Source organism: Triturus cristatus, chromosome 8 (genome assembly GCF_964204655.1).
Source record: "Triturus cristatus chromosome 8, aTriCri1.1, whole genome shotgun sequence".
In the NCBI taxonomy this organism is placed as follows: Eukaryota; Metazoa; Chordata; class Amphibia; order Caudata; family Salamandridae; genus Triturus; species Triturus cristatus.
The window spans coordinates 1,537,004,784-1,537,029,288 of record NC_140591.1 but is presented as its reverse complement, the minus strand read 5'-3'; the positions used below and the strand labels follow the sequence as shown (position 1 = coordinate 1,537,029,288).

General features: G+C 49.2%; 1 protein-coding gene across 20 annotated transcripts in view; it reads left to right on the top strand.

Annotated features, from left to right (window-relative positions):
• Positions 1-24,505, top strand: part of ARAP1 (ArfGAP with RhoGAP domain, ankyrin repeat and PH domain 1) — an 826,919-nt gene that overhangs the window by 664,145 nt on the left and 138,269 nt on the right. For all 20 annotated transcript variants that reach the window (XM_085623389.1, XM_085623384.1, XM_085623387.1 and 17 more), the window contains one exon: positions 20,287-20,421. In XM_085623389.1, coding sequence (XP_085479515.1) covers positions 20,287-20,421 — 135 coding nt within the window. The remainder of the gene's footprint in view (positions 1-20,286; positions 20,422-24,505) is intronic.

Genomic DNA, 24,505 nt, shown 5'->3' with positions numbered 1-24,505 from the left:
CTTCCCACCTACGAACTTCTCTTGAGTGTACAATTTAACATTATAATCTATCATTGACGTGTGCTGGCACCAGTATCGGCTTCATATCTGTATACCATGTTCTGAATGTACATGTGGTATGGATGAGCAAGTATTTTAAGAGAGCCTTATTTTCTGCCCTTTTTCATTCTCTGTCAAAATAAATAGTTACGGTCATTCTGTGTTTTATGATGAAGTCGGGGGTCACAGTCAGGGCCATCACAAGGGGGGCGGGGGCAAGTAGGGGTGTTTACCCCAGGCCTTGCTCTTTTCTGGGCCCACGCTGTCACTCTAAATGTATTTATTTACGAGAACATCAGGCCTTGTATGCCTTGGTGATATCTACATCCCCTGGCAGGTACATCTTTCCCATTAGGTTGTGCCCTATGCTGTAGCTGTTAACCTGTTCTGGACATTGTTTTTATTTTAAACAAAGTGCTTTTGCTGCCAAAAAACCAGAGACGGGCCTCGCACGAGATTTGTGCCCAAGGGCCACTGCAGCTTGTGATCCTCCTAGTCACGGTGGTGTCTAAAGGAGAGTTGTTGTTACCGGAACTCCAGCAGCAACTTGCGCTTTCACACGGAGGGCTGTGAGCCCATGCGTGAATAATCACCAGTTGTTTGGTGAGGCAGAGATAAACTAGATGTATGCGTGGGTCTAACGCAAGATGTGTGGCGCTCTCTAGACCTGTGCATTGTTGAAGATTTTTTATAAGTTTACTGTTGGAGAGCAGCGGGTGTTTCCAAGTGCACTGGGGCATGTCTCCACGCATGGATGAACGGAGGGGAGAGGAGCTTTACGGGTGGCAAGTAGCGTGTGCGCCACTTCTGATGGTAATCCGGCCCTTGTTCAAGTTCGCTTTGTGCATGATGCGCAGAACTTTAAAACTTCTCGCGGCTTCTATTGGGTGGCAGGGAGTGCTTTTGTGGCTGGGTGGATGTGGTCCTTGTTATCCCACTTAAGGGATGACCATGGTCCCTGATTGTGTATACGTTATAGTCAGTAATGCCTTTTCTGGCCTGGTCCTTGTAGGTCACATGACAAAAGCCTGGCTGTGCTAAAGCTAGTGTTCCAGACGGGTCAACTCAGCGGTGCGCTGTACGTGGCAGTGGAGCCTCGCGCAGCAGCGGCAGCAGCTGGCAGTCCGGTCCCTTTTCAATAGCTTTTATCCAAGATGGCTCCCAGGCTTCTTGTATCCTATAATTGTTATTGTAATTGGATTTATATAGCACTTACAACCTCTGATAAGGCATTGAAGCGCTTTACGGCGAGTAGCTCGCTACTCCGGAACTCAAGGCTAGTGTTTAGTCCAGTGGGTATTGTCATGTGGCTAATTCACAAAGGCATCTAAAGTATGTGAAGTGGTACTTTAGGAGTGGTACTTTAGGAGTGGTACTTTAGGAGTGGTACTTTAGGAGTGGTACTTCATGAGTGGTACTTTAGGAGTGGCACTTTAGGAGTGGCACTTTAGGAGTGGTACTTTAGGAGTGGCACTTTAGGAGTGGCACTTTAGGAGTGGCACTTTAGGAGTGGCACTTTAGGAGTGGCACTTTAGGAGTGGCACTTCAGGAGTGGTACTTTAGGAGTGGTACTTTAGGAGTGGTACTTTAGGAGTGGTACTTTAGGAGTGGTACTTTAGGAGTGGTACTTCATGAGTGGTACTTCAGGAGTACTCCTCAGGTACTCGTGCATCTCTTTGTGAATCGGGCCGGAAATGTCCAGCTCCCGACTATCGAAGTGCAAACAGGGCGCACTTCTTGCTATTTGTACTAATTGCATATAGATAATATAATCCCACTTTCGATGTTGTGGGGCTCATCCATAGAGGCATTTTTGAGCACGAATTCGTGCTGGTGGAGTCGTGCTTGCCGTACTCCTAGCTGCCGTTGTGAGTCGGCCCCCCTGGGATGCTCGAGTCCTCTCCTGGTTTGTTCCCAGGCTGAGTCGGATCTGTGAGCTGTTTCCCACACTGGGAACAGAGGATAGATCTGTTCTGCCCTTCAAGCCGCTGGGTATCTGTGTCGTTGGGAGCGCGCTGGTAATGAGTCCGCTCGGTGGAGCACACTGCACGAGGCCCTCCTGCTGGAGTGGGCTCCCGACTGCCAGGACCCACCTCTAGGCCGAGCCGGTTCCTCATCCCCGCCGGTCTGTGTGTTGAGTCGAGGAGCCGGCGCTGTGCTCCGCAAGTCCGTGCTCTCTGTGGCCAGGGGCGTAGCTTGGTCAGTGAGATTCGGGGGGTGAATTGCAAACTTCCCTCCTAAAAACATCCTGCCGAAGGAGGGAGGGATGAGCAAGGTTTGGGCTACACCATTGCCACGAGGAACAGGTTCAATACTTCTTTGCATTAGGTGGGCCTCTGTTTATGATCCTTTAAAAACAAGCATTTGCAGTGTAATAGGTCTTGCATTACTGAAAGCTTGAGCTTTTGGCATTGCTTATAATAATGCAGCGCCAATAGCTCCAACTTTCAGTAAAGCGAGAGCTATTGCATTGCAAATCAATTGCTGCACCCGCGCTTTAGCTTTAAACATTTTAAGGTAAAGCATGGGTGGGTGCCGCAATTGCTTAAAAAGTAAAGAAAAAGACAATTTTTTTTTCTATTTCTTAAATTTTTAAACAATTGCTACAAAAGTAAACAAAGTGAAAACAAATGGTGGTTGTATGCTTTTTTTTCTATTTTATTTACTTTTGTTACAATGGCGGCACCCGCGCTTTAGCCTTAAGCATTTTAAGCTAAAGCGCGGCGGGTGCTGCGATTGCTCCAAAAGTAAAGAAATAGAAAAGAAGGCGGAGGGGTGGCATTTTTTTCCTTCTTTTTCTTTGCTTTTGAAGCAATCGCGGCACCCGCGCTTTAGCTTAAGATGTTTAAAGCTAAAGCAGGGCTAGTCAAAGGAAGATGACGAGAAAAACAACCAAGGGCATAGGAGCCCCGACTCCGGCCCCAGACCCAACTCTCAAGCCAAGAATGCATTTATTTGGGGGGTGTCCCACCCCAAACACCCCCCGGAGCTACACCCCTGCCTGTACCCTCCACCACACTGATCAGCAGGCCTTCGTTGATGCCTGATGCTGCCTCCAGCTCTCTTCTGGGTCCAAACACTGATTGACTCCAATCGCGCTTGCACTTTTCCTGTGGCCTGGTTTCAAATAATGGGAGATTCATGGCCAGCCTGTGGGTGGCGGGACCTCTCGATCAGCCTGTGGCTTCTTCTGCGACCGCATGTGCTTGAATGGTGTCGAAGGATGGGCCGGGGATGCGTCAGCGAAGCCTTCGAGTTCCGGCACGGGTTTGGAAAGAGCCCTTCTTGTGCATGCTTTGTTGGTTTTTGCATCTTTATGTTTTCACCACTTATCAATGAGATAAACAGGCTACTACATGGACCCGTGCTTCTTCGCCCAGACATGCTTCTGCTAGATGATGCTGAATTAGGCTTATTTTCATACTATTTTGTTACAGTTCACAAACCTGCATTTATTTATGTATTTAGTGGTATTTTAATGTGGTAACCTGTTGCCTTCTGACCACTTTGCCGTGTTGAGGACTCGGCTTGTTGCAGATGTGGTGGGGTGGAAGGGATGCATGTGGTTGTTTTGGAGGTTGTTTGGAGACTAGTCTTGGCCAACGATGGGATTGTGGGTAAAACTGGGCTGGTTTCACCGCTAAGCGATGGGTCCGGCTGCCAAAGGGCTCCTTGGGTAGCCTACTCTCCAAGCCTCTGTTGAGCTCCTGCTGGCTGGGTGCTTGCTCCAGGGGGTTCCAGAGTTGCAGACCCAGCATGTGGATGGTTTTACCCCCATTCTTCCTTGGATTGGGTGTATGAATCCAACAACTGAAGTTGCAACTAATTGTGCTACTCTGCACACACTTGTCACTGTACACAAGGGGCGTTCTGTACACACAAAGGTGTTTCTCTTTGGTTCAAGGAATGTTTCTAATCCCTCTCAGCCTCCAACAGTGGTTCGTATTGAAAGTTGCTTTTTTTAAACAGCAGCATAACAGATCTTCCGTCGTGAGTGCACTGTTGCAGATCCTTACAGAGTGTGTGAGTCTACATAGGAAACCCATCCTCCTTCCTCTCATCTTGAAATGAAGGTGCAAGCCTCGCACTAGCAAAGCTCACACCTGTTTGGCCCGGATGGAGATATGTACACTGGCCTCTTGTCTGTGGTAGCATTAATTTAACTTCCGCCTTGTTTACCATGGTGCGCCTTCACAACATTCGAGTAGACAGTATGGCGAAAGGATCGTTTATTGAGTAGTTAGAACAGGCCCTAATGGCGACCCACCAGTATTTCCTTGTTTTCCAAGTGCTAACATTTCTGTAGCGCACGTTTCAACTAGCTGACGACCTCGAGGCGCTGTGCGCTTTCTAGAAGGATGCAGTAATGAGTTTTATCAGAAAAGTCAATGGCTTGAAGTCTGGTCTAGAGTCACAGATGGGGCCAGGGAGACGATTGGGGAGTCCCCGCAGGTGCTGCACTTACATGTCCCACTTGGCCCACTATGGCTAACAGAGAAGCATTCGCGCACCCACAGTTGTGCTTTCGGTGAGTCTTTTGGGCATGGTGATTGGGCCCTGCTCCTGTCATTGGGCTCCGCCCCCATACTTGCCTCACATAGGACGGCTGAATTTGAACGTCGCAGAACTTAAAGGGCCAGTCCCTGTCATTGCATTGATTTACATCAGCCTATATGTTAGTAATCAGTATTAAAAGCAGTAGTCCACCCCACAGGCTGCACATGAGTGGTGAAGGTCAGGTGTGGAGTACAGGCCTGTAGTGCAGACAGGGGGCATTTCCATACCGGGCTTCCATAGCGCCTTCTCCTACAGCAGCCTTGTGCCAGGCCATGGCTACCCGAAGGGAACTAAAAGTGCACCAGGGGCACGTTCCGCATCTCTGAGATACGCCGGAACCTGCACCTGCCCCACACATGGTAGGTTTTACAGCAAAAAATGTATGTGGGGGGCAAGCTGTGTGCATACAGGTGTAAAATGTGCCATTTTACAGCGTAGATTGGGAAAAAGGATTGGTGAAACTGTGCCTGCTGTCGTGGCGGCGGGGAGTCTGTTTGGGAATCCTAGCGGGGCCACAGTTCTAGTTGTTTTCAGTTTGCAACCGTTCAAGCACCTTAAAAGTATTTTAGTCAACACCAGGCACTGCACAGTTCGCCCACTCATCCAATAAAGCATTAAGCTCGTTTCTCCTGTTTTTGGCTGGCCCAGTCTTTGGCGCTGTACCAAGATGCTTGGGCATCGTTTGTTTCACGGAGGGAGCACAGGGCAGGGGGGTGGGGAGGCCTCTTACAACAGCCCGGCACATGGGCCGAGTTTTCTTCAGGGGCCAGCAAGGTCAGGGCTGGAAAGTCTGTTGAGAGGGAGCGTGTTTATCGTTTTCAGAACCCATTCATGCGCTCCAATGGTGTGTAAGGACACTCCAAGGGTTTGTTTTCTTTTCAGGTTTTGTCTGAGTGCAGCCAGCCTGCCCGCCCCCCTCCCGTGGCGAGGCCGCTCCTGGTCACATGAGTGGGCCCCGTGGCCTGGGTATGAGTCATAGTACCCCCAGGGGCACCCCGCTTTCCCCCCCTCCCCCAAATTAGGTTACCCAAAGAAGACACAAGAAACAGTTGTAAATGGGTAACAAATGCTGCAGGATTTATTACATAATTCCAGGATATGTAATAGGTGGGTTATCTTATGGGCGATCCAAGGGCAGGCGGCCATCTACTTCACCTGCCCCGCCTGATGAGCCGGGCAGCACGGGAACGACCCGCAAGTGCTGCCCCCCAAGTGATTCTTTTTTCGATCACGCGCCGTTGAAATTCTACTCACACCCCCCCTCTCGGGGCGGAGCGTCGCATAGCAAGCCCCCGGTTGTTCAGGCCCACAACCGCCCGCAGGCCTAGCGGGGCGCCGACCGGCTTCCGGGACCTCTCTGGAGGCTCCTCGTTTTGGCTCAGGCACCACGTGGTGCCGCGCAGAGGTACCCTTTGTACCGGCCTGCTTCCAGATCGCCCTGTAACTCCGCCTGCAACGAAAAGAAAACATTAAAACGTTCAGCCAAAAACCCCACCCCACCACACCACGCCGGGTAAGCGGTAGGGAGGGAAAAAAAGGCGAGGTGGGCAACAAAGAGGTCGCCAGTGAGGGTGGGGGAAGGCTAAATAGCCTTCCCCTCACACCTGGGCCCGGAAGTGACGCGCCTTGCGCGTCACTTCCGGCCCCCGACACGGAGGGGGGGGCAACAATCAGGATCCCTGCCCCCGCCCCCCCCCGAAGGAGGGAGTGGGGAGGGGTGACTGGGGCCCCGGGGCTACTAAGGCGCCGACCGCCGAGTGGCCCCCTGCGGGGGCCGCGGTCAGCGGCATAGTACCCCCAGGGGCACCCCGCTTTCCCCCCCTCCCCCAAATTAGGTTACCCAAAGAAGACACAAGAAACAGTTGTAAATGGGTAACAAATGCTGCAGGATTTATTACATAATTCCAGGATATGTAATAGGTGGGTTATCTTATGGGCGATCCAAGGGCAGGCGGCCATCTACTTCACCTGCCCCGCCTGATGAGCCGGGCAGCACGGGAACGACCCGCAAGTGCTGCCCCCCAAGTGATTCTTTTTTCGATCACGCGCCGTTGAAATTCTACTCACACCCCCCCTCTCGGGGCGGAGCGTCGCATAGCAAGCCCCCGGTTGTTCAGGCCCACAACCGCCCGCAGGCCTAGCGGGGCGCCGACCGGCTTCCGGGACCTCTCTGGAGGCTCCTCGTTTTGGCTCAGGCACCACGTGGTGCCGCGCAGAGGTACCCTTTGTACCGGCCTGCTTCCAGATCGCCCTGTAACTCCGCCACAGCCCTGGAGGCGGCTAACCGTCGCAGCCAGGGCCCCCCACCAACCTAGCTCTTTACCTGCACCCTCTATTCACCAATGCTTCGCTTAAATCCAATAAAAACAGGTCCATGCCTATTTGGGAGAGGTGTACTCCATCCAAGTCGAAGTACCCCTTCACATTCCCCCGAATCATCTCATGGCGAATAAAGCCCAAACCCCTTTGGGCTGTGAACTTACGCATTGCTCCATTAATGCGCCTCCTAGAGTGCTCCACCGCTTCCAAGGATTTAGCTCCCCGCCAAGACCTGCGGGGGATGATCTCAGACCACACGATCTCACACTCGCCCAGACGTTTGCAGATTTCCCCTAAGTCTCTTTTCATGGCTAATAACAGCAATCGTCTCCCTAGGGTAACAAGGTCGTTACCGCCCAGGTGTATCACCAACAGGTGGGGCAAGGTGGACCCGTGTGCTCTTAGTCTCTGCTCGATCTTATTCCTGAGTTCGAACCATCTCATCCCCGGCACCCCCATCCATTCCACTTCGGTCTGCGGGAAGTGTCGCATCCAATTACGGTGCAATGCCCATTGGGCCGCCCGGGCGACAAATGAATGCCCGATCACCCACACCACTCGTCCTAATAAAGAGGAGACATGGTGTACACACAAGTTATTTAATCAGAAAGGGTGATTTCAACGATACACACCATAAATCACAAACACATTACTGACCGCTGCCTCACGGGCGAACGTATATCTTATAGCAATCAGATTCCCAACGCCCCAGTTTCTTCACCTGAGCGGCCTCTAATCCCGCCAGGTGAGCGGCGGTGGCAGCGCCAATGCGGAAGGAGTGGCTGGAATACCTTCTGTCCGGCCGGGCGAGCCCCGCCCTGGCTAAACTGGCCCTGATTACCTGCTCGAACTGGTATCTAGTTACAGGGGTGCCATTTGAATGCAACAGGAGATAACCAGGGCCAGGCGGTCTGTGTTCCAAAAACGCCTTTACCCATTGTACTGGGCAGAACCTGGGGTCACCTAGGGGCTGGAGAACCACCCTGATCCCCCGCCCCGCCTGATCAGTCTTGGACTTGCGTAAAAGAATGGTCAGTGACCCGGAAATGGACACGTCTGAAATTGCCAGCGCATCCCCTGAACAGTCGACCTTGGACCTAGCCACTAACTCACTGACTCTGAAAGCCCCGAAGAATGCTAAGCAGAATGTGGCTGAAAACAGCGTGGCCTCGTAATGAGAGTAGGTGACTAACTCGAGAGCCCCTAGCATGCCTTTCAGGATTTCGAAATCAATGGGCGCTCGATTATCAGGGGCCCTGGGCTCCTCCCTAGCCCAACCCTTCAAGGCGGCCCGGATGGGATAGGAGTTAGTGGGATCCGCCCCGCCAGACAACCTAGTGTCGTGGCTTACGGCTGCCAAGTGACTGCCCACCCATGAGCGGCTCTTCCCTTGTCCCCTAGCCCACACCAGGAATGCTCGGACCTGGGACACCAACGCAGCACCTGAAGTACCCAGTGCCACAGAAGTTGCTCTGAATGTTGCCATGTGGGCGCTGTAACGCTTTCTGGTACCTGGGGCCAGAGCTCTTTCTCCCATCGCTTTCAGGCTCAGTCCCACTGCAGGATCCTCCATAGATGGTCCGGGAATGGGGTCATCTGCGCTCTCGCCCGCGGCCAGGCCTCCCTGAATCGGAGCCACTGAAAACGAGAAAGAGCGTCAGCTGCCACATTTTGAATCCCCTCAATGTGCCTGGCTTTAAACTCCACATTGATGCGCAGGCAAGCCCGGACCAACTCCCTTAGTAAGCACAGCACCAGCCGGCACCTGGCGGACTGGTTGTTAATTGCCTGAACGACCGCCATGTTGTCAGACCAGAACACCACCTTTCTGTCTGACAATGCCGCCGGCCATAAGTGTAATGCAACAACAATCGGGAAGAGCTCCAACACAGTAACATTTTTGGTGATCCTACGCCTGCGCCAAACATTGGGCCATCCCTGCGCGCACCATTCTTCGCCCAAGATAGCCCCGAAACCTTCCCTGCCTGAGGCATCTGTGAAAAGACAGAGTTCCTGACTATCAATCCAGGGCTGCTTCCAAATAACCGTCCCGTTAAAGCAGGCGAGGAATTCGCTCCATACCACCAGATCCTGCTTCAGCCCTGTCCCCAGCTTGACCCAGTGATGTTTCTTTTTATACCAGCGGTCGCCCTAGCTAACCTGCATGCAAAGACCCTCCCCATGGGTATGACCTTTAGCGCAAAATTCAGGGTCCCTAGCAGGCATTGGATTTCACCTAGAGTAGCCTTGTCCCTACCCAGTAGAACGCAGATCTCCTGACGCAGGGCCTGTACCTTATCCGCAGGGAGTCGGGACACGCCCTTTACCGTGTCCAACTCGATGCCCAAGAATACCAAAACCTGCGCCGGACCCTCGGTCTTACCAGGAGCTAAAGGTACGCCCAAGTGTCCTGCCAATTCCTTGAAACATTGCAGCGCCCGTGCACAATCTTGCGAGTCAGCTCCCCCGATGAAAAGGAAATCATCCAGGTAGTGGGTCACTCCCTCAATGCCATACCTGTTTGTTAAGGCCCACTGTAGGAAGGAGCTGAACGCCTCAAAGTACGCACAAGACACCGAACATCCCATGGGCATACACCTATCATAAAAGACCTGGTCCCCCCACTTGAAGCCCAGAAGGTGTTGGCTGTCCGGATGTACTGGCAGGAGCCTGAAGGCCGATTCGATATCAGACTTGGCCAACCAGGCTCCCTTCCCTGCCCTCCTGATCATGTCGACTGCCAGGTCTAGGGAGCAGTAAGACACTGAGCATTTGCCTTCGTCCAGCCAGGAATTCACGGAGTCCCCTTCTGGGTGAGATAGGTTGTGGATAAGTCGGAAAGCCCCTGGCTCCTTTTTTGGTACCACACCCAGGGGAGAAATCACAAAGTGGGGCATAGGGGGTGAGGAAAATGGGCCCGCCACCCTGCCCAAAGACACCTCCTTCGCTATTTTATCCCGCACTACCTCCGGGTGTTCCCTAGCTGACTTCTGATTCTCCGCATCCCTGCTCACTAAGGGGCCTTGATAAGGAATGCGGAAACCGTCTAAGAAACCCTCAGAAATGAGGGACCCTTCCTTGCCAGTGTAACCGCGGAGTGCGCTGAGGAGGTTCTTTACGCAGATGGGAGAGGGCCCTTTCACATGGTCGTGCGGGGCTAGGTCATGCGCGCTGGCAGCTGTGTACGCAGGGGGCCAAAGCGCAGGAGGGGGAAACCCCCCCCGGGCTACTTGCTCGAGGAAGGCTTGTCGGGAGTGTCGCGCTTGGAGCATGCGGTGGCGGCATGGGGTGCCCCGCACACGCTGCAATTGTGGGAGAAACGGCATGATTTGTCCCAGGAGCAAAACCCTGCATTGAAGAGCCTGCAAGTTCCAGAAGACCGTGGCCGAAAGCCAGGCCTGCGACCCCCCCCACGACCGCCCCGAAAGGACTTCCTGTTCTGCCATTTCCTCTCCTGTTTATCCTCTTTCTCTTTGCTCTTTACACCGCTCTCTGTACCTGACTTCGTCGTAGACCCCTCAGTATGCTTGCCCATGTGTTTTACCCATAAACGGACCTCCAACTGGTCCCACTCAAGATCTGGGCAGATTGCTCTCTGTCTGCGGAAGTCACAGTCGTAGTGGTACCATCCCATGCCCCCACCCTTAGCAGCCTCTTCAGTAATCACGCTTGCATAGTGGAGGAGATAACTGTCCTCCACTGCATTGTATGAGGCCAGAAAACAGACTATATTGTACAGTAGGCAGGACGTAGTTTATTAATATTGCCTGGCCACAGCATACCAAGTACAGCTCTTTGTACCCTTCTCTGACACTCCACGCAGCAATGTCCTGGCCAGGAGCGGTTGGTCAGTGGCCCTTGTTAGGTCTGGCTTACCGCTTCACCAGTCTGTTGTCGAAGATCTATTCTGTTCGATATAACACAGAGTGGGCTTTGGGTCTGTCCCTTCTTCATGATTGGATGCTTTATTGTTTTTCTCAGTTCCCTGCTGTTGATTCGATTGTTTTCCTCCCTATTCTTGTTTTTGTCCCGCCCCGGAGCATATCTTCTTCGTCATCCTTTTGATTGGATGACTTCTAACTGCTTTTAATGTTTTTCTGTTCGCACTCCGCGGTAGTGCATGGCTTTTTTTCCCCACAATCCCTCTATCTTTTCTTCCCTCTTGCTGGTTGGTTGCTCCCCAGTTCTTGCCACCCCCTTCTTAAATATTTTGTTTTATATCTATATATATATCTATATCTGCGCTCCTCTTTAAATCACTTAATTAAACGTGGATAGGAAATAGATGGTGGGGAGGCTGGGTCCAGCCGGGTGCTGAGACCTCACACAACCTATAAACACAAATATATTAAAATAATATATATATATATATGTATGTGTGTGTGTATATGTGTATAATATGAAAACACACCAGGACCTTCGTCTGCTCGCAGCTTCGTATCAGCTGGCCCAGCCACCAAGGAACTACGAACCACCGAATTCAGGCAGATAGTTTCTTTATTTAAGCTGTTTAATCTTCTAAAGACGCGTTTCGGGCGCCACTCGCCTTGTTCACATCAATATATATATATATATACACACACACACATATATATTTATGTATATATATTAGTTTAGTATATTTGTGTCTGGGGGAGGGGTAGGATTGGTCTTAGCGAGAAGGGGGCAGGAAAGGGGAAAATAAAGACTGCCTTAAAATGACACAAGTTCCACCTGTCTTTCATTAAGCAATATTTAATGATTAATTCATAGACCTTACCGCTCACCGACTAATGTCGTTCCGTTCTCCTCCACTTGACACTCTCACGCACCTAGCCCCGTCACTCCAGCTCAGTTCCACTTCTGCCCAAATCAGGAAATCCCAGAACTGCTTCCCCTTGCTCACCTTCCAGTCTTGTTTCTACCCTGGGTGGCTACCCCCGTTGCTCCTAATTATGTACCCCTCGCTTGCCAGGCGCTTTGTCTGTAGCCGTGTTCGCACTCTACAAACCCCCGTCCATACTAACAACCTCCAGCAGTCAGCTGTCTGCCCACCTTCATTTCAAAAGGAATCTGCAGCATCTCTTCTTTGTCCACCCTTCTTCCCGCCCCTCTTTCTGCCCCAATTACCAGCTCTCTGTCCAAATCCCCACTTCTCCTGTACCCTGAATATCTGCCTTATGGTCTTGTTGCATTGCCGGTCTCCTCTCACACCACCATTCTGACGGCCACATCTCCCTCGTATGCGCCCTATGCACATGTGTGATGTAGAAAGCACAAAAGCTTTTCACTTTGCAAAAGCCAACTTCATTGGTTTTGTCAGTGCTTGTTATGAATAGCTCACTTCCTTAAACACATTGCCTGTCTTTTCCTTTTCTTGAGTCCAGGTTTCTATCTATGATGTATAATTCCAAAGATGAGCATGTGCTTTTATCCAGCCATAGCTACCCGTATGAGTCTAAGTAATATTCAATTACGAAAAGTCCAAGTTCCTCCTTACTTGATTTTGTGTTATTGTATTTATTCTTTGTTTTTCATAGCGCAAACTCTCCCATCTTGGTTTGAGATGAATCTTGATACAATGACTGTAGCAATTTTCAGAGTTGCATTAGTAAGTAAATATACAGAGATTAGTTACTGCTAGAGTCAGGTATACAGTCCTTAATGCAAAGGTGAATAGGAAGACCTAGGGAACTGTTTATCAATGGTTGTGAAGGTTAGAGTTTATTGATAAAGGTGGTTTGCAGGCAGATACAAGGATACAAAGAGTTACTGTCAGGAATAAGAAACCGCTTAGAACACAGCTTTAGCGGTAATATTTACCAGTGATTGAGTTGGATAAAATAGGACATTTACACATGGAGTAAATTGTTGTTCAGTCTGGAGTTTTCCTGAAAAGTTTTGTAAAGTTGTCACAAACTTGGGCATGTAAGGAGAGGCTGAGTGGAGAAAGACAGGTTAATGAGAATAAATGAAATCGAATGCGAACAGTCTCCAATGTGCCACATTTCGCACAAATCTACCGTGGTCTAGAACACGCGGTGTCGCGCCTGGCTGGATATGGGGCAGTGAGTGTCGAGACACTGGCTTATTTCATCCTATAAAGGACATTGCGGATTCTATCTCTGAACCCACAGCCTCTTCATGGGCAGATCCCCTCCCGCCTGGGCCTTGCAGGGAGTCTGAATCGCTTGTGGTGGTAGACACGCAGAAGGTGAGTCACTGCCATGAGGTTTTTGCTTGGCTGAAAATTGAACAAGCCTAGTAATCTGTTTTTAGTGAATAATCTGCTTCTGCTTTGTCTTTTGAGGGTAGGATCAGCGGTCTGTTTCCTAAGCCGCGAAGCATGTCTCTGTTGGTCTACTATTCCTGCTTGAGTTGCTGATGATTGACTGTTTCCCATCTCTGTGGTTTAGCCAGACTTAATCTCCATAGACTGCAAGTTCCCTATTCACAGAACAATGCAGAAACCTATGCATCATAGGTTTACCCCTACAATATGCCGACATTTCAGCATTTTTCGAGATTCACAGATTCTCAAGGAGTACACTTCATAAATCTACGCGAGTCAGGATTTTCCAGATGTATTTGGATTGTCTCACACTAAATCCTGCACATTTTACTTTCCTGAGTTTTATTCTCCACACAGACAATATTTCTTTTTATGGAGAGTACCTTTTCACTCAGTCCCCTGAAAATAAAAGGGGTATTAGGGAAACTTTCAGATCCTTTTTGCATTCTTTCTCAAATATTTTTTGTCACCGGAGTTAAGTGTGCAAAACGTGTGTACGTACAACATGGAAACATCGACTGGTGCTAGCCGTAACATAATCGCTGACACCGGGATTACTTTTCTATTTTTATTTCTGTTTTTTGATTATTCTTTATTCATTCGAGTGATTATTTTCACATTAGTTTACTGTAAACCGACACGTGTTTTGTTCTATTGTGAGTTTGTACGTTTGGGTAACGACAGGGCCTCATTACGATGTTGGCCAGTCAGAAGGCGCTCATAATCCCTTAAGGACAGCGTTTCATACTGGGATTATGATGTCAGTTTCTGACTGCCAATCCATGTCAGCCCTTCTGAAATGGATTGGCTGTCAGACACTGACTTTGGGGGCCCTTTGCAGGGCCCCCTTTAAACCCGGGCCCACCGCATTTTGGCCTTGGGGGCACCTATTGCGCCCCCCTAAACATTCCTGCACCGTGTGGTACATGCCACAATGTGCAGGGATGTTTACAAACTTTGATTTTTCAATAAAAGCTGGTGCTTCGGGCGGTTTCGGCCCGCTGCACAAAATCCCATTGAAAAATTGAAGTTTGCAAGCGCACCATGTGCAGTTGCATCCAAATGGAGTTGTCGAACTGCCGACCTATGGTCGGCCGGTTTCTTCTCTGAAACGGTGTCGGTCGGAGGCAACTCCGACCGACATCATAATTTGGCCCATAGTTTCTATCATTTTATCAGAGAACACCCCATATTCAAAAAAGTTATATACCGCGTATATTTTCTGGAGGAAAGTGTTTGTGGTCTGGTAGTGTTTTTTTGCTTTATTCAAACCTTATTTGGACTCGTTCTACTTCTAATATTGGATAAAAGTCTTCATATGGAACAACTTGTGGACAGGAGTGGTGCCTCTTACATACAAGAGTCGGGCGATGGTAGCACAAGGAAGAATGATGAGAATATCATGGGGATCTATGTGGCATTTAAGTAAGGAGTAGGGATCTTATCGTCAATAAAATGCAATCTGATAGAGACTTCTAGCCACAGATTCATTTCCTTCGAATATTCCCCATGACATCAGACTAGATCCGTAAATGTTTGAGCAATACCTCGGCACGCCGGCAGGTGGCATCGTTCAGCTCTGCGTCAGCAGCGCCAGAAGTGACATACGCTGTACCTATACAGGTGCCACATCAAGCGCTGACATCAGTTCTTTTCTTTCCGCACAATCAGGGGAGGTACGAAAAGAGCTAGCTACCGCTGTCCACTTTTTGGATAACGATTTTTGATGATTTGTTGAGTATTTTTGAGACTTTGCCTCCCAGGGTGTTAGCGATGGCCCCCAAAGCATAGATTGGGTTTAAACCCTCACAGACAGATGCCTGTAACAGACCTTCCCCTCACACTATCTTCAAAACAAGCTGCATCATCTACAAAGCCATCACGACTGGCCCGCCTGCTGTCTTGGATGACAAACTCACTGTCGCAAGAGGCTCACTCGCAACCAGGACACCTTCGGATTTTAGACAGAGAAGTGTAAACAAATTAAAATTAAGGCACCAGGCCTTCTCCTTGTGTGCACCCAGGATCTGGAACACCATCCTTGTATCCTCCAGGACCACCCCAAACCTGCTCCAGTTTAGCAAAGAGCTGAACATGCACCTTTGTGCAGAACACTACAGCGCGATGCAGTAACACTCCACACACCATTACCCCACCTTTGACCTGGTAGAGCGTGCCGCTACCTTTCGACTAGGGTTGCTCTCTCTCGATACCACATACTTACTTACATACATACAATGACAGTGCTATAGAACTGTAGTTACAAAATATAAACTAAGGAGGTAGAACTATATAAGAATGTTTTCTTAGTGACGGTGACTGCGCATCACCACTCTCACCTGGGAGAGATGGCTGCTGCAGTCAGGCATTGCTGAGTGATTTCTCCTGCCCTAGAGTTTTGCCTCCCTCTGTTTTCAATGCAAACCAAAGTCATGGATCTCAAAGACTCACCTATAGGGTTGCAGATCAGATTATCGGCACACCCTGCTCCTTTGGTGATACTGAATGAAATGACAGCAGCAGAGCTAAGTAGCATCTTAAACTCCTCTTGTCTCACGTTACCTTGACCTCGGCCTCTGCTAAGTGCATATTGGCCGAGATTTCCCATCCAATAAAGAAAAGCATACCTTGGGAGGTCAGTGTTCAAAACAGGTCCTATGTGCTAGTAAAATGTGGTAGCCATCTTGGAACTGTCAAAAACGTAAGTTTATTGGAGGCTGACATTTATGTGTCGCCATCTTGGAAACGACATGCTGTCGAAATCGAATGGTTTCCTAAGAGGGTCCCCTAAGCTTGCAGGTGATAAGGGTGTAATGGTAGGTGACATGCCAAATGTGGTTGATTTGAGAGGTGTGCTATTATGTTTGAAGATTCCATTTAAATGAAGCATGGAGGGTTCACAGATCGAGCCTCATGGGCCTCAGCTGTATTGTGTAATGCTGACGGAATTATGCGACAGGAGAGGACCAAATTATGTGGCAGAGTTGAGTATATTATGCAGCAGGAAAAGGAAAATTATGCCACATAATGCAGCAGGTTTTGTAGTAATATTAATTATTTTGTCTTTTTTTTTTACACATGTTAACACTGTCTGTGCAAAAGTTTCTTCTCATCAGTACCAGTTTAACATATAAACACAGCAATAAGCAAATCAAATCAAATTAAATAAGGTGTTAGTTAAGTGCGACTACTCACCCGTAATGTCCATTTTGAGCTCTGAGTCCAGGATGATTCCCAGGTTGCATGCGTGGTCCGTGGGGGTGGGCGGCCTTCCAAGGGCGGGGGGCCACCAGGTGTCATTCCAGGCTTCTGGGTTTGGGCCCATGATGAGTACTTCCGTTTTTCATCCATTTGGCGACGGCTTCCATGCCTTCTCGAAAGTTGTGTCTGGCGGTGTTGGGTTCGTTGGATAGGGAGAAGATGAGTTGGGTGTCGTCTGCGTATGACACAATGTTGAGTCCGTAGGTTCTGTCGATGGGGGCGAGCGGAGCCATGAAGCCGTTGAAGAGCGTAGGGCTGAGGGAGGACCCCTGGGGGACTCCGCAGGTGGTAGGTGTAGTATCCGAGAGGAAAGTGGGTAGTCTGACCCGCTGCGTTCTGCCGGAAAGCAAGGAGCGGATCCAGTCGAGGGCCTTGTCTGGATCCCTGCATCGTGGAGTCTGCGTATTAAGGTGGGTGAGAGACTGTGTCGAACGCCGCTGAGAGGTCGAGGAGGATGAGGGCTGCTGTTTCTCCTTTGTCCAGTAAGGTACGGATGTCGTCTGTTGCAGCGAGGAGGGCGGTTTCCGTACTGGGGTTTTTTCTGAAGCCGTATTGAGAGAAGTCGAGGATGTTGTGCTCTTCGATGAATGTGGCGAGTTGGCTGTTGATGGCTTTCTCAATGACTTTCGCTGGGAACAGGAGCAGGGAGATGGGTCTGTAGTTTTTGAGGTCGATGGGGTCCACCGAGGGTTTCTTCAGGAGGGGGTTGATCTCAGTGTGTTTCCAGGCAGGGAACGAGGCGGTTGCCAGGGAGCGGTTGATGGTGTGGCAGAGCATGGGTGCGATGGTGTCGGCGGCTCTGTTTAAAATGTGGTGGGGGCAGGGGTCCGTGGGGGCCCCGGAGTGGATTGACTTAATCGTCTTCAGTGTGTTTTCAGTGGTGAAGACTGCCCAGTTGTCTATCGCTTCAGGGTGTCGGGGGTGGTTGGTGAGGGTTCAGTGTGTTGGTTGTCTTCGTCAAAGTTATAGTAGATGCTCTTGATTTTGTGGTGTAAAAAGGTGCTGAGTTTGTTGCAGAGGTCTTGTGAGGGAGGGATGTTGGTGGACTCGCTGGTGGGTTGGGCGAACTCCTTGATGATGTCAAAGAGTTCTTTGCTGTGGTGTGCATGAGTGGAGATTCTGTCTTCAATCGCTTTTTTCCTTGTTTTCTGATGAGTTGGTGGTGGGCGTTGGTGGCGGCTCTGAAGTTGTTGTGGGCTACTGTGGATTTGGTGTTCCTCCAGGCCTTTTCGAGGCGGCGCAAGTGCGTCTGGACTCTCGAAGTTCGGTGGTGAACCATCTAGCTTTCTTGGCGTGGGTGTTGTTGTTTTTCTTGAGGGGGGCTATGGTGTTGGCGCTGTCGGAGATCCATCTGTGCATGGTTCGGGCTGCGGTGTTGGCGTTGTCGTTTTCCGCGATGGTTGGGGTGGAGTTGCTGAGTGATGAGGTTAGCTGGTCGTCAGTGATTCTGGTCCAGTTTCTTCGTGGGAGCAGGTGCTGATGTCTGTGGATGGTGGGTGTTCTGAAGGTGAAGTGGACGCATCGATGGTCAGTCCATGGGAATTTGGTGGTGTGGCTGAAGGTGATGGAGTTTCCTGTTGTGAAGAGGGGGTCAAGGACGTGTCCTGCTGAGTGCGTGGGTTCGGTCACAATCTGGCAGAGTCCAATGTTGTGGAGGTTGTCCAGGAGGGATGTCGTGCTGGGGTCCAGTTGGTTGTCGAGGTGGAAGTTGAGGTCTGCCAGTAGGGTGTAGTTGGTGGCATGCGGCGAGATGATGTCCGTGATGGAGTTGGCAAAGTCTGCGGGGTCCAGGGGGTCGGTAGATAAGGGTTCCTCGGACGGTGGAGGTAGGGCTGGCCAGTATCTTGAAGTGAAGGTGTTCCATCAGGTCTGTGGGCTCGTCGGGGAGTGTGCTCAGGCGGAGGGTGGATTTGTGGACGATGGCGATTCCTCCTCCCGGGCGGGTGGGGTGGTCCTTCCTGGAGATCTTGTATCCTTGTATCCTTGGAGAATGGCAATGGCGATGTCCGGTCCCGAGGTGGTGTTGGTCCAGGTTTCGGTAAAGAATGCTACGTCCGGGCTAGTGCTGTCGAGGAGCTCTCAGATTTCAGTGGCGTGTTTGTGGAGGGATCGGACGTTGAGGAGGATGCATTGCAGGGTCTTCGGTTCGGTTGTGTTCTTGCGGGCGGATTGTGCTGATTCAGTGGTCTTGGCGGTGCTGCAGGTGTGCCGGCAGCGGTGACAGCTGAAGGGTCCGTGGGTGTCAGCCGGTGATGCTAGCTTGCAGTTGTTGTTGCGGCCTGGGTTGAGAGTGTGGAGTGCCGCTGGGTCGTAGCATTGGTGGTGTAGAGAGACAGGGTTCCTGGCGCTGGTCGCACTCGGGTCGCGGACGGGCGCAGATTAGCTTGCCTTTGGCGCCCCGGCATCGCGGCCGCCATTAAGTAGGGGTCGGGGAGGGCTGGACAGCTGGCTGGACAGCTGGGAGGGGAGCTGGATTGGGCTGGTCGCACTGGTCGTGCTGGGGGGGAGGGGCCGCGGGGGCAGCAGTGGCGGGGAAAAACAGGCTGAAAAAGGCAAAAGCAAAAAGGCAAAAAGAGAGAGAAAGGTGCAAGTAAGGCAGCAAAAGTGTAAGAAAGAGTGGAGGAAAGACACAGAGGACACAGGAGAGTGAAAGGGGGAGATTGAGATGAGGGTAAAAAACGGAGGAAAGACAGAAGGAGAGTGAAGGGGGAGCTTGAAATGAGGGGGAAAACGACAGAAAAAGTGCAAGAAAGAGTGGAGGAAAGACCCAGAGGACACAGGAGAGTGAAAGGGGGAGATTGAGATGAGGGTAAAAAACAAGTGAGAAACGGAGGAAAGACACAGAAGGAGAGTGAAGGGGGGAGCTTGAATTGAGGGGAAAACGACAGAAAATGGAGGAAAGACCCAGAAGGAGAGTTAAGGGGGGAGATAGAAGTGAGGGAAAAAACGAGTTAAAAGGAGAGAAAAAGTGGAGCAAGAGAATGGAGACAGAGGTCCACTGGACCACCAGGGATGAGGCACAAGTGAAACCTGCGGGAGGAGGAGGGCCTCGAACACCAACACTCGAGAGTGCAGGGGCTTGGGGGAAGGCCTCACTTAATGGTGGAGCTGCGAGGGAGGGAGACCAATTTCACTGACAATGAGTCAACAGAAAGGTGCCCGGTCAACCTTTGCGAGGGGCCTTCCACAACGCAACAACTCTGAGATTTTAGTAACTTCTGATACGTTTGAGCTATAAACAGCATTCATTTCATTTAAAATCTTATCAGTATGTGAATGATACAGACACTGACTAGGTGCAGCTGCGCATTTGCACCTTCTTTGTTTGCAAATCATGTCAGCTGCAAAAAAGATAAACCTGTCTCTAGCTAGACCTCAACTTACCTTACAAATATTGGATGCACCTGTCTCAGTGGGTTTACCATAGCAGTGGATTATAGAGCCAGTGCTGCTGAACTAGTTCAAAGAGGTGGTTGGTTCTGCACTGAGATTTCTATATGTGACCTTATTCACCTAGTTCACTCACTCAGTAACAGCTTCCCACTAGCACTCATCTAGTCCCTCACTTGCTTACTTCTGCCAATGTCTCACTCATTATCTGCCACAAATATTCACTGACTCCCACTAATCTTTAACTGGCCTCACAATTAGGGTCCACCATGACCGCATATGCAAAGGGCAGTTCCAGCATTTCTTCTTCTTCCCACATCTGTAAAACCAAAAGGGATGTCACACTAGCACAAAAAAGCCTGGCCATTCAGGCCTTAATGTCACGGTTGCAGATTATATGATTGTGGCTGGTAAAATAATGCCTTTTATTTACTTCCTTGGTTATGCAGAACTCCCTCGTGTGGATTTGGAGAACAACATGGAAAAGCAGTATTACGTGGCCAGGCCGTCCATCGCCCACAACGGGTACCTGTACAAGACCCCTTCCATGGGCAAGGCCATCAATGAGCGGAAATCCCGTGAAGGTAGGTACCGCAAGGCTATGACGAATCTCAGAAGTGGTCCTGACATTGTTTCTTAGACCGCCTTTAATGCAGAACGAAAGCTCAGAAGTACCTGTGGGGTCCGTACGCCTCTCGTGTAATGATGCAAACTATATAGGTCTCCAAAATGTGCCACTGTTATCACTTACCAACGAATATCTTTAAACTGACATCAGATCGTATGACTTACCAATATTATCATAACATGTAAACTGTTGAAGGACTCAAGTATGTAATGCTAATGCCAGTTCATTACTTTATATAAAAGTATTGTTATTTGCATAGCATGGGTCTGGCATCTGAAAAGACCTCTTGGTGCTGAGGGTTTCCTGCAATGTCTCTCGGCTGTCTTAGTGGCCCGTTGACACTTGGCTCTTGCCTTTCTTGATGGTCTATTGCTGAGCAGCTCTAGACTATCTCCCTCATGCGTTGTGATATGTTTCTGTGCTTCCTGGATTGTATGTCGCTACTTGAGTCTGTGATTCATGCCTAATGGAGTCTAAGGTGGTGTGCAATTACTGTGGTATTAGGTGTGGTATATATGCAGTTTGTGTGTGTTTGGAAGTAGCAGAACTTCAGACTGGCTGGTGCTGGGTTCCTTCACCCCCACGCAATGGATACTTCTGACGTGTGTCGATGTTTGGGTGAATGGTGTGCTGGTTGGGGTACGTGTGGTGTTAAATGGTTTGCAAGGCTGGCAAGACTTTGGGGGCCTGCTGCATGGGTTCAGAGTGGCAAAAGGTGGGATGATTCAAGGCATGGGGGGGCACAATATTTATTGCTGTGATTTTGAGGTCTCGCCTAGCAGCGCTTGCGCTGTCTCTTCGAGACATTTTGTATTCTGAATATGGGCTTTTAAGCTCCACCCATTTTCAAGGACTACCCCTGTTACATTTGTTGTTACTCAGTTTGTGAGCACTATGGCCCGATTCACAAAAATTAATCTGAGACAAAATCCTAACTTTATGACTTTCGGTATTCACAAAGGGCATTTAGGAGTAGTAAAGTTAGGAATCCTAACTTTAGTACTCCTCAATGCATTTTGTGCTTGTGGTTTACAGAGCTCTGTTGTGAACAGGGCTGTAAATCTTGCTCTTATCTAGCCACATTTGCTGTGAACTCAAAGACCGAGGTCTGTCCCCCCCCCCCCCCCCCCCCTTTTTTTGGCAGCAATGCAATGGACTACACCACCGCATACAGCAACAGACTTTACCAAACGCATTTTCACGAGCAAGTAAAATTGAATTTTTATTTTCTTTAGACAACGTGTCCCTGTCTTGCACGTTTTACTTATTTTTTTTAATTGCAAAGAAAAACAAAATATTAGGCAAAAAGTGCCCACATTACTTGCCATGAGCCATACATACGCAACTGCGTTTAAGTGCATCCCCCAAATGTAAAACACATACTCTATTAACCCCTTCGACGCGCATAACGGAGCGGTTCCGTCATGCACGTCGGTTGCGCTGTGCGCATGATGGAACCGCTCCGTCATGGCCCCGCCCGCGCACGGAACCTTCAGCGTGGCACGGAAATCCACGCCGCGCTGAAGGGGTTAAAAGCAGCACACGCTCTCCGTTGCAGCCCTTTCCCCTAGTTTATTTACTTTGTGTGCTGTGTTAATAAGTGTTGGTGGTTTGTTTACTTTGCTTCCCATTACAGCTACGCAGTCACACAGCCTTCCCTACAATTAATATAAATTATAATATTGTTGGCAGAGATGCCCAGCAGTATAGTCAGATTGTTGGGAGCGATTCGAAGCAGTACCAAACATATCTAATGGTACTGCATGGGTCTCAGGACGGCACAGGAAAACTACCATAAATGGTGCCATCCCTCAATACAACATCACACTCCAAGTAACAGTGTCTGCGTGGAACAAACACTGCATTGTGCGTTTTTAATTATAATTTAATTGTAAAATCTGAACTGGTTTTAAGTCTCTGCTTGTTTTGCTTAGTTTTGGCCAATCACTCACCAAGAGAGCATTTCGGCAGCCCGTTCCCCGCTGCTCGCTCTCTCTCCTTGGCCCACACTGTCTGTTGTTGCTGCAACCCCCCCTCCCTCGTCTTATATACCCTTAAACCTTCAAGTGATCAAATGCCGAGGAGGGCCTTTTTAATTCCAGGGCAAAGTCATGCAGGTTTTCTTTGCTTCCACAATGTCATAGATGATCAGGTCATCAGTGCTGTTTTATTACCAAGAGCTTACACATAAGTAAAAGACCATTTACAATGCCAATATCTCTAACTCAAACCAATACGAGACCTGTTAGATTTCCAATGCTTGTTTTTCTCCTGGTCCCAATTTGTTACTAAAACCTAACTCAAAACTGATTTGTAAGGCCTGTGCTATAGCGAATAACTCATTATATTTGTGCATAAAATAAGATGTGAGCACAATACCGCTATCCCTCTGTACGTTCGTGCTCTTGCAGGGCCACAGTGTACGTAGAGCTTCTTGCAACCGCTGAAATATTGTACAAATTCTCATCAGCCAGCCTGTAGCAGGACATTTGTGGTTTGGCACACACAAGATGGCTTGCTTCTACTAGCTATTGCATTATTATGTTGCGGTGTGGGAGGCAGGACTGATAGTGGTGCGGATAAGTGTGTCCCGTGGTAAAAGGGTTATTTCTAGACAACAGAAGAGGGTTCTAGTGTGTCCCCATCTCTCCTGCTGCGGAACATGAGATCCATTAGTTAACGAAGAAGTGCTTATAGGAAACCTCTCATGAGCAAAAAATATGCTAATAAATCTGTATGTTGACTTTAACCCTACACTACTGAGCCCACTAAAGTACCTTTCCAGTGAATGGACACCTCAAACCATTTTCTTTACAATTACGTCATCAAGGACAACCCGTGAGCCAGTAGCACGACAAGGTGCTGAATGAACTAATCACTCTTCTCTGTTTGAAAATTTGTTGAAGTTTCATTGAAATATATTATCGTGAAAGTCCATCTGCAAGGGAGCTGCTTGAGGCCATGTCAGACAATCTTTGAAACCGAATTTTATGATCAAAAAATATGTTATTCAGGGTGATCATGGACTGCACTGTAAAACCACTAAGATAACTGGTTGTAATTGAGATGAGAGTATTTCTAGGCAAGGTGTAGTTGTATATTTGTACAATACCCGTGCTTTCTCTCAGCTGGTAATTCATGTGATGGGAAGCTGTGCTGTTAACTGGAAGCCCCTCTTGAGATTCGGTATCAACAGCAGTACAGTGTCTCTTTAAGCAACGTCATCGATGATGGACCTGATCTGGACATCAGTTCTGAAGTGCATGGTGAATCTTGGGCAAGACTCTGTGTATCTGTGACTACCTGTTGTTTTTATGTGTAAAGTATTTGACAGATTATATACAGGGACACTGGAATTTAGCGTCAAGGGAAGTGCAAATTGTGTCGCAGGGTTGACTAAATTATGCAGCAAGAAAAGGCAAATTATGTGGCATAATGGGTCACATCTAGTGATAGTATTACTGCATTATTTTGTCATTTTTACACATGTTCACACTGCCTGGAAAAAAAGTTTCACAAATTTGTAACAGATTAATATCCAAATACAGCAAGAAGCAACTGAAAGATGACCAGTCAACCTTTATGAAGGGCCAGCCGCTGCGTGTTAAAACGTGTTGTTGCATTTTTAGTAACTTTTCACTTGTTTAAGCTAGAAACATTTTTTGTTGAAATCTGCAATTTATGTAGCACATAATGGATTGTGTGGCAAATTCGTCAAATCTATAATTATGCATGAAAGCCACAGCCGCTGATTCGCATAATTCCAGTGGCCCTAACTTGAGGGAGATACATTGACCATTTCGCCACTAATCAGGTTAACAGTAAGTATCGTTTTTATTGTGGGGTAAGTCTTTTTAACCCCTTCAGCGCTGCGCGGATTCCCCCGTGGTGCTGAAGGGTTCGAGCGCGGGCGGGGCCATGACGGAACGGTTCCGTCATGAGCACAGCTCAACCGATGCTCATGACGGAACCGTTCCGTCATGAGCATGGAAGGGGTTAAAGAGTTTCTTGTGGAGGTGTTCCAGTAGGTGGGCTCTTGT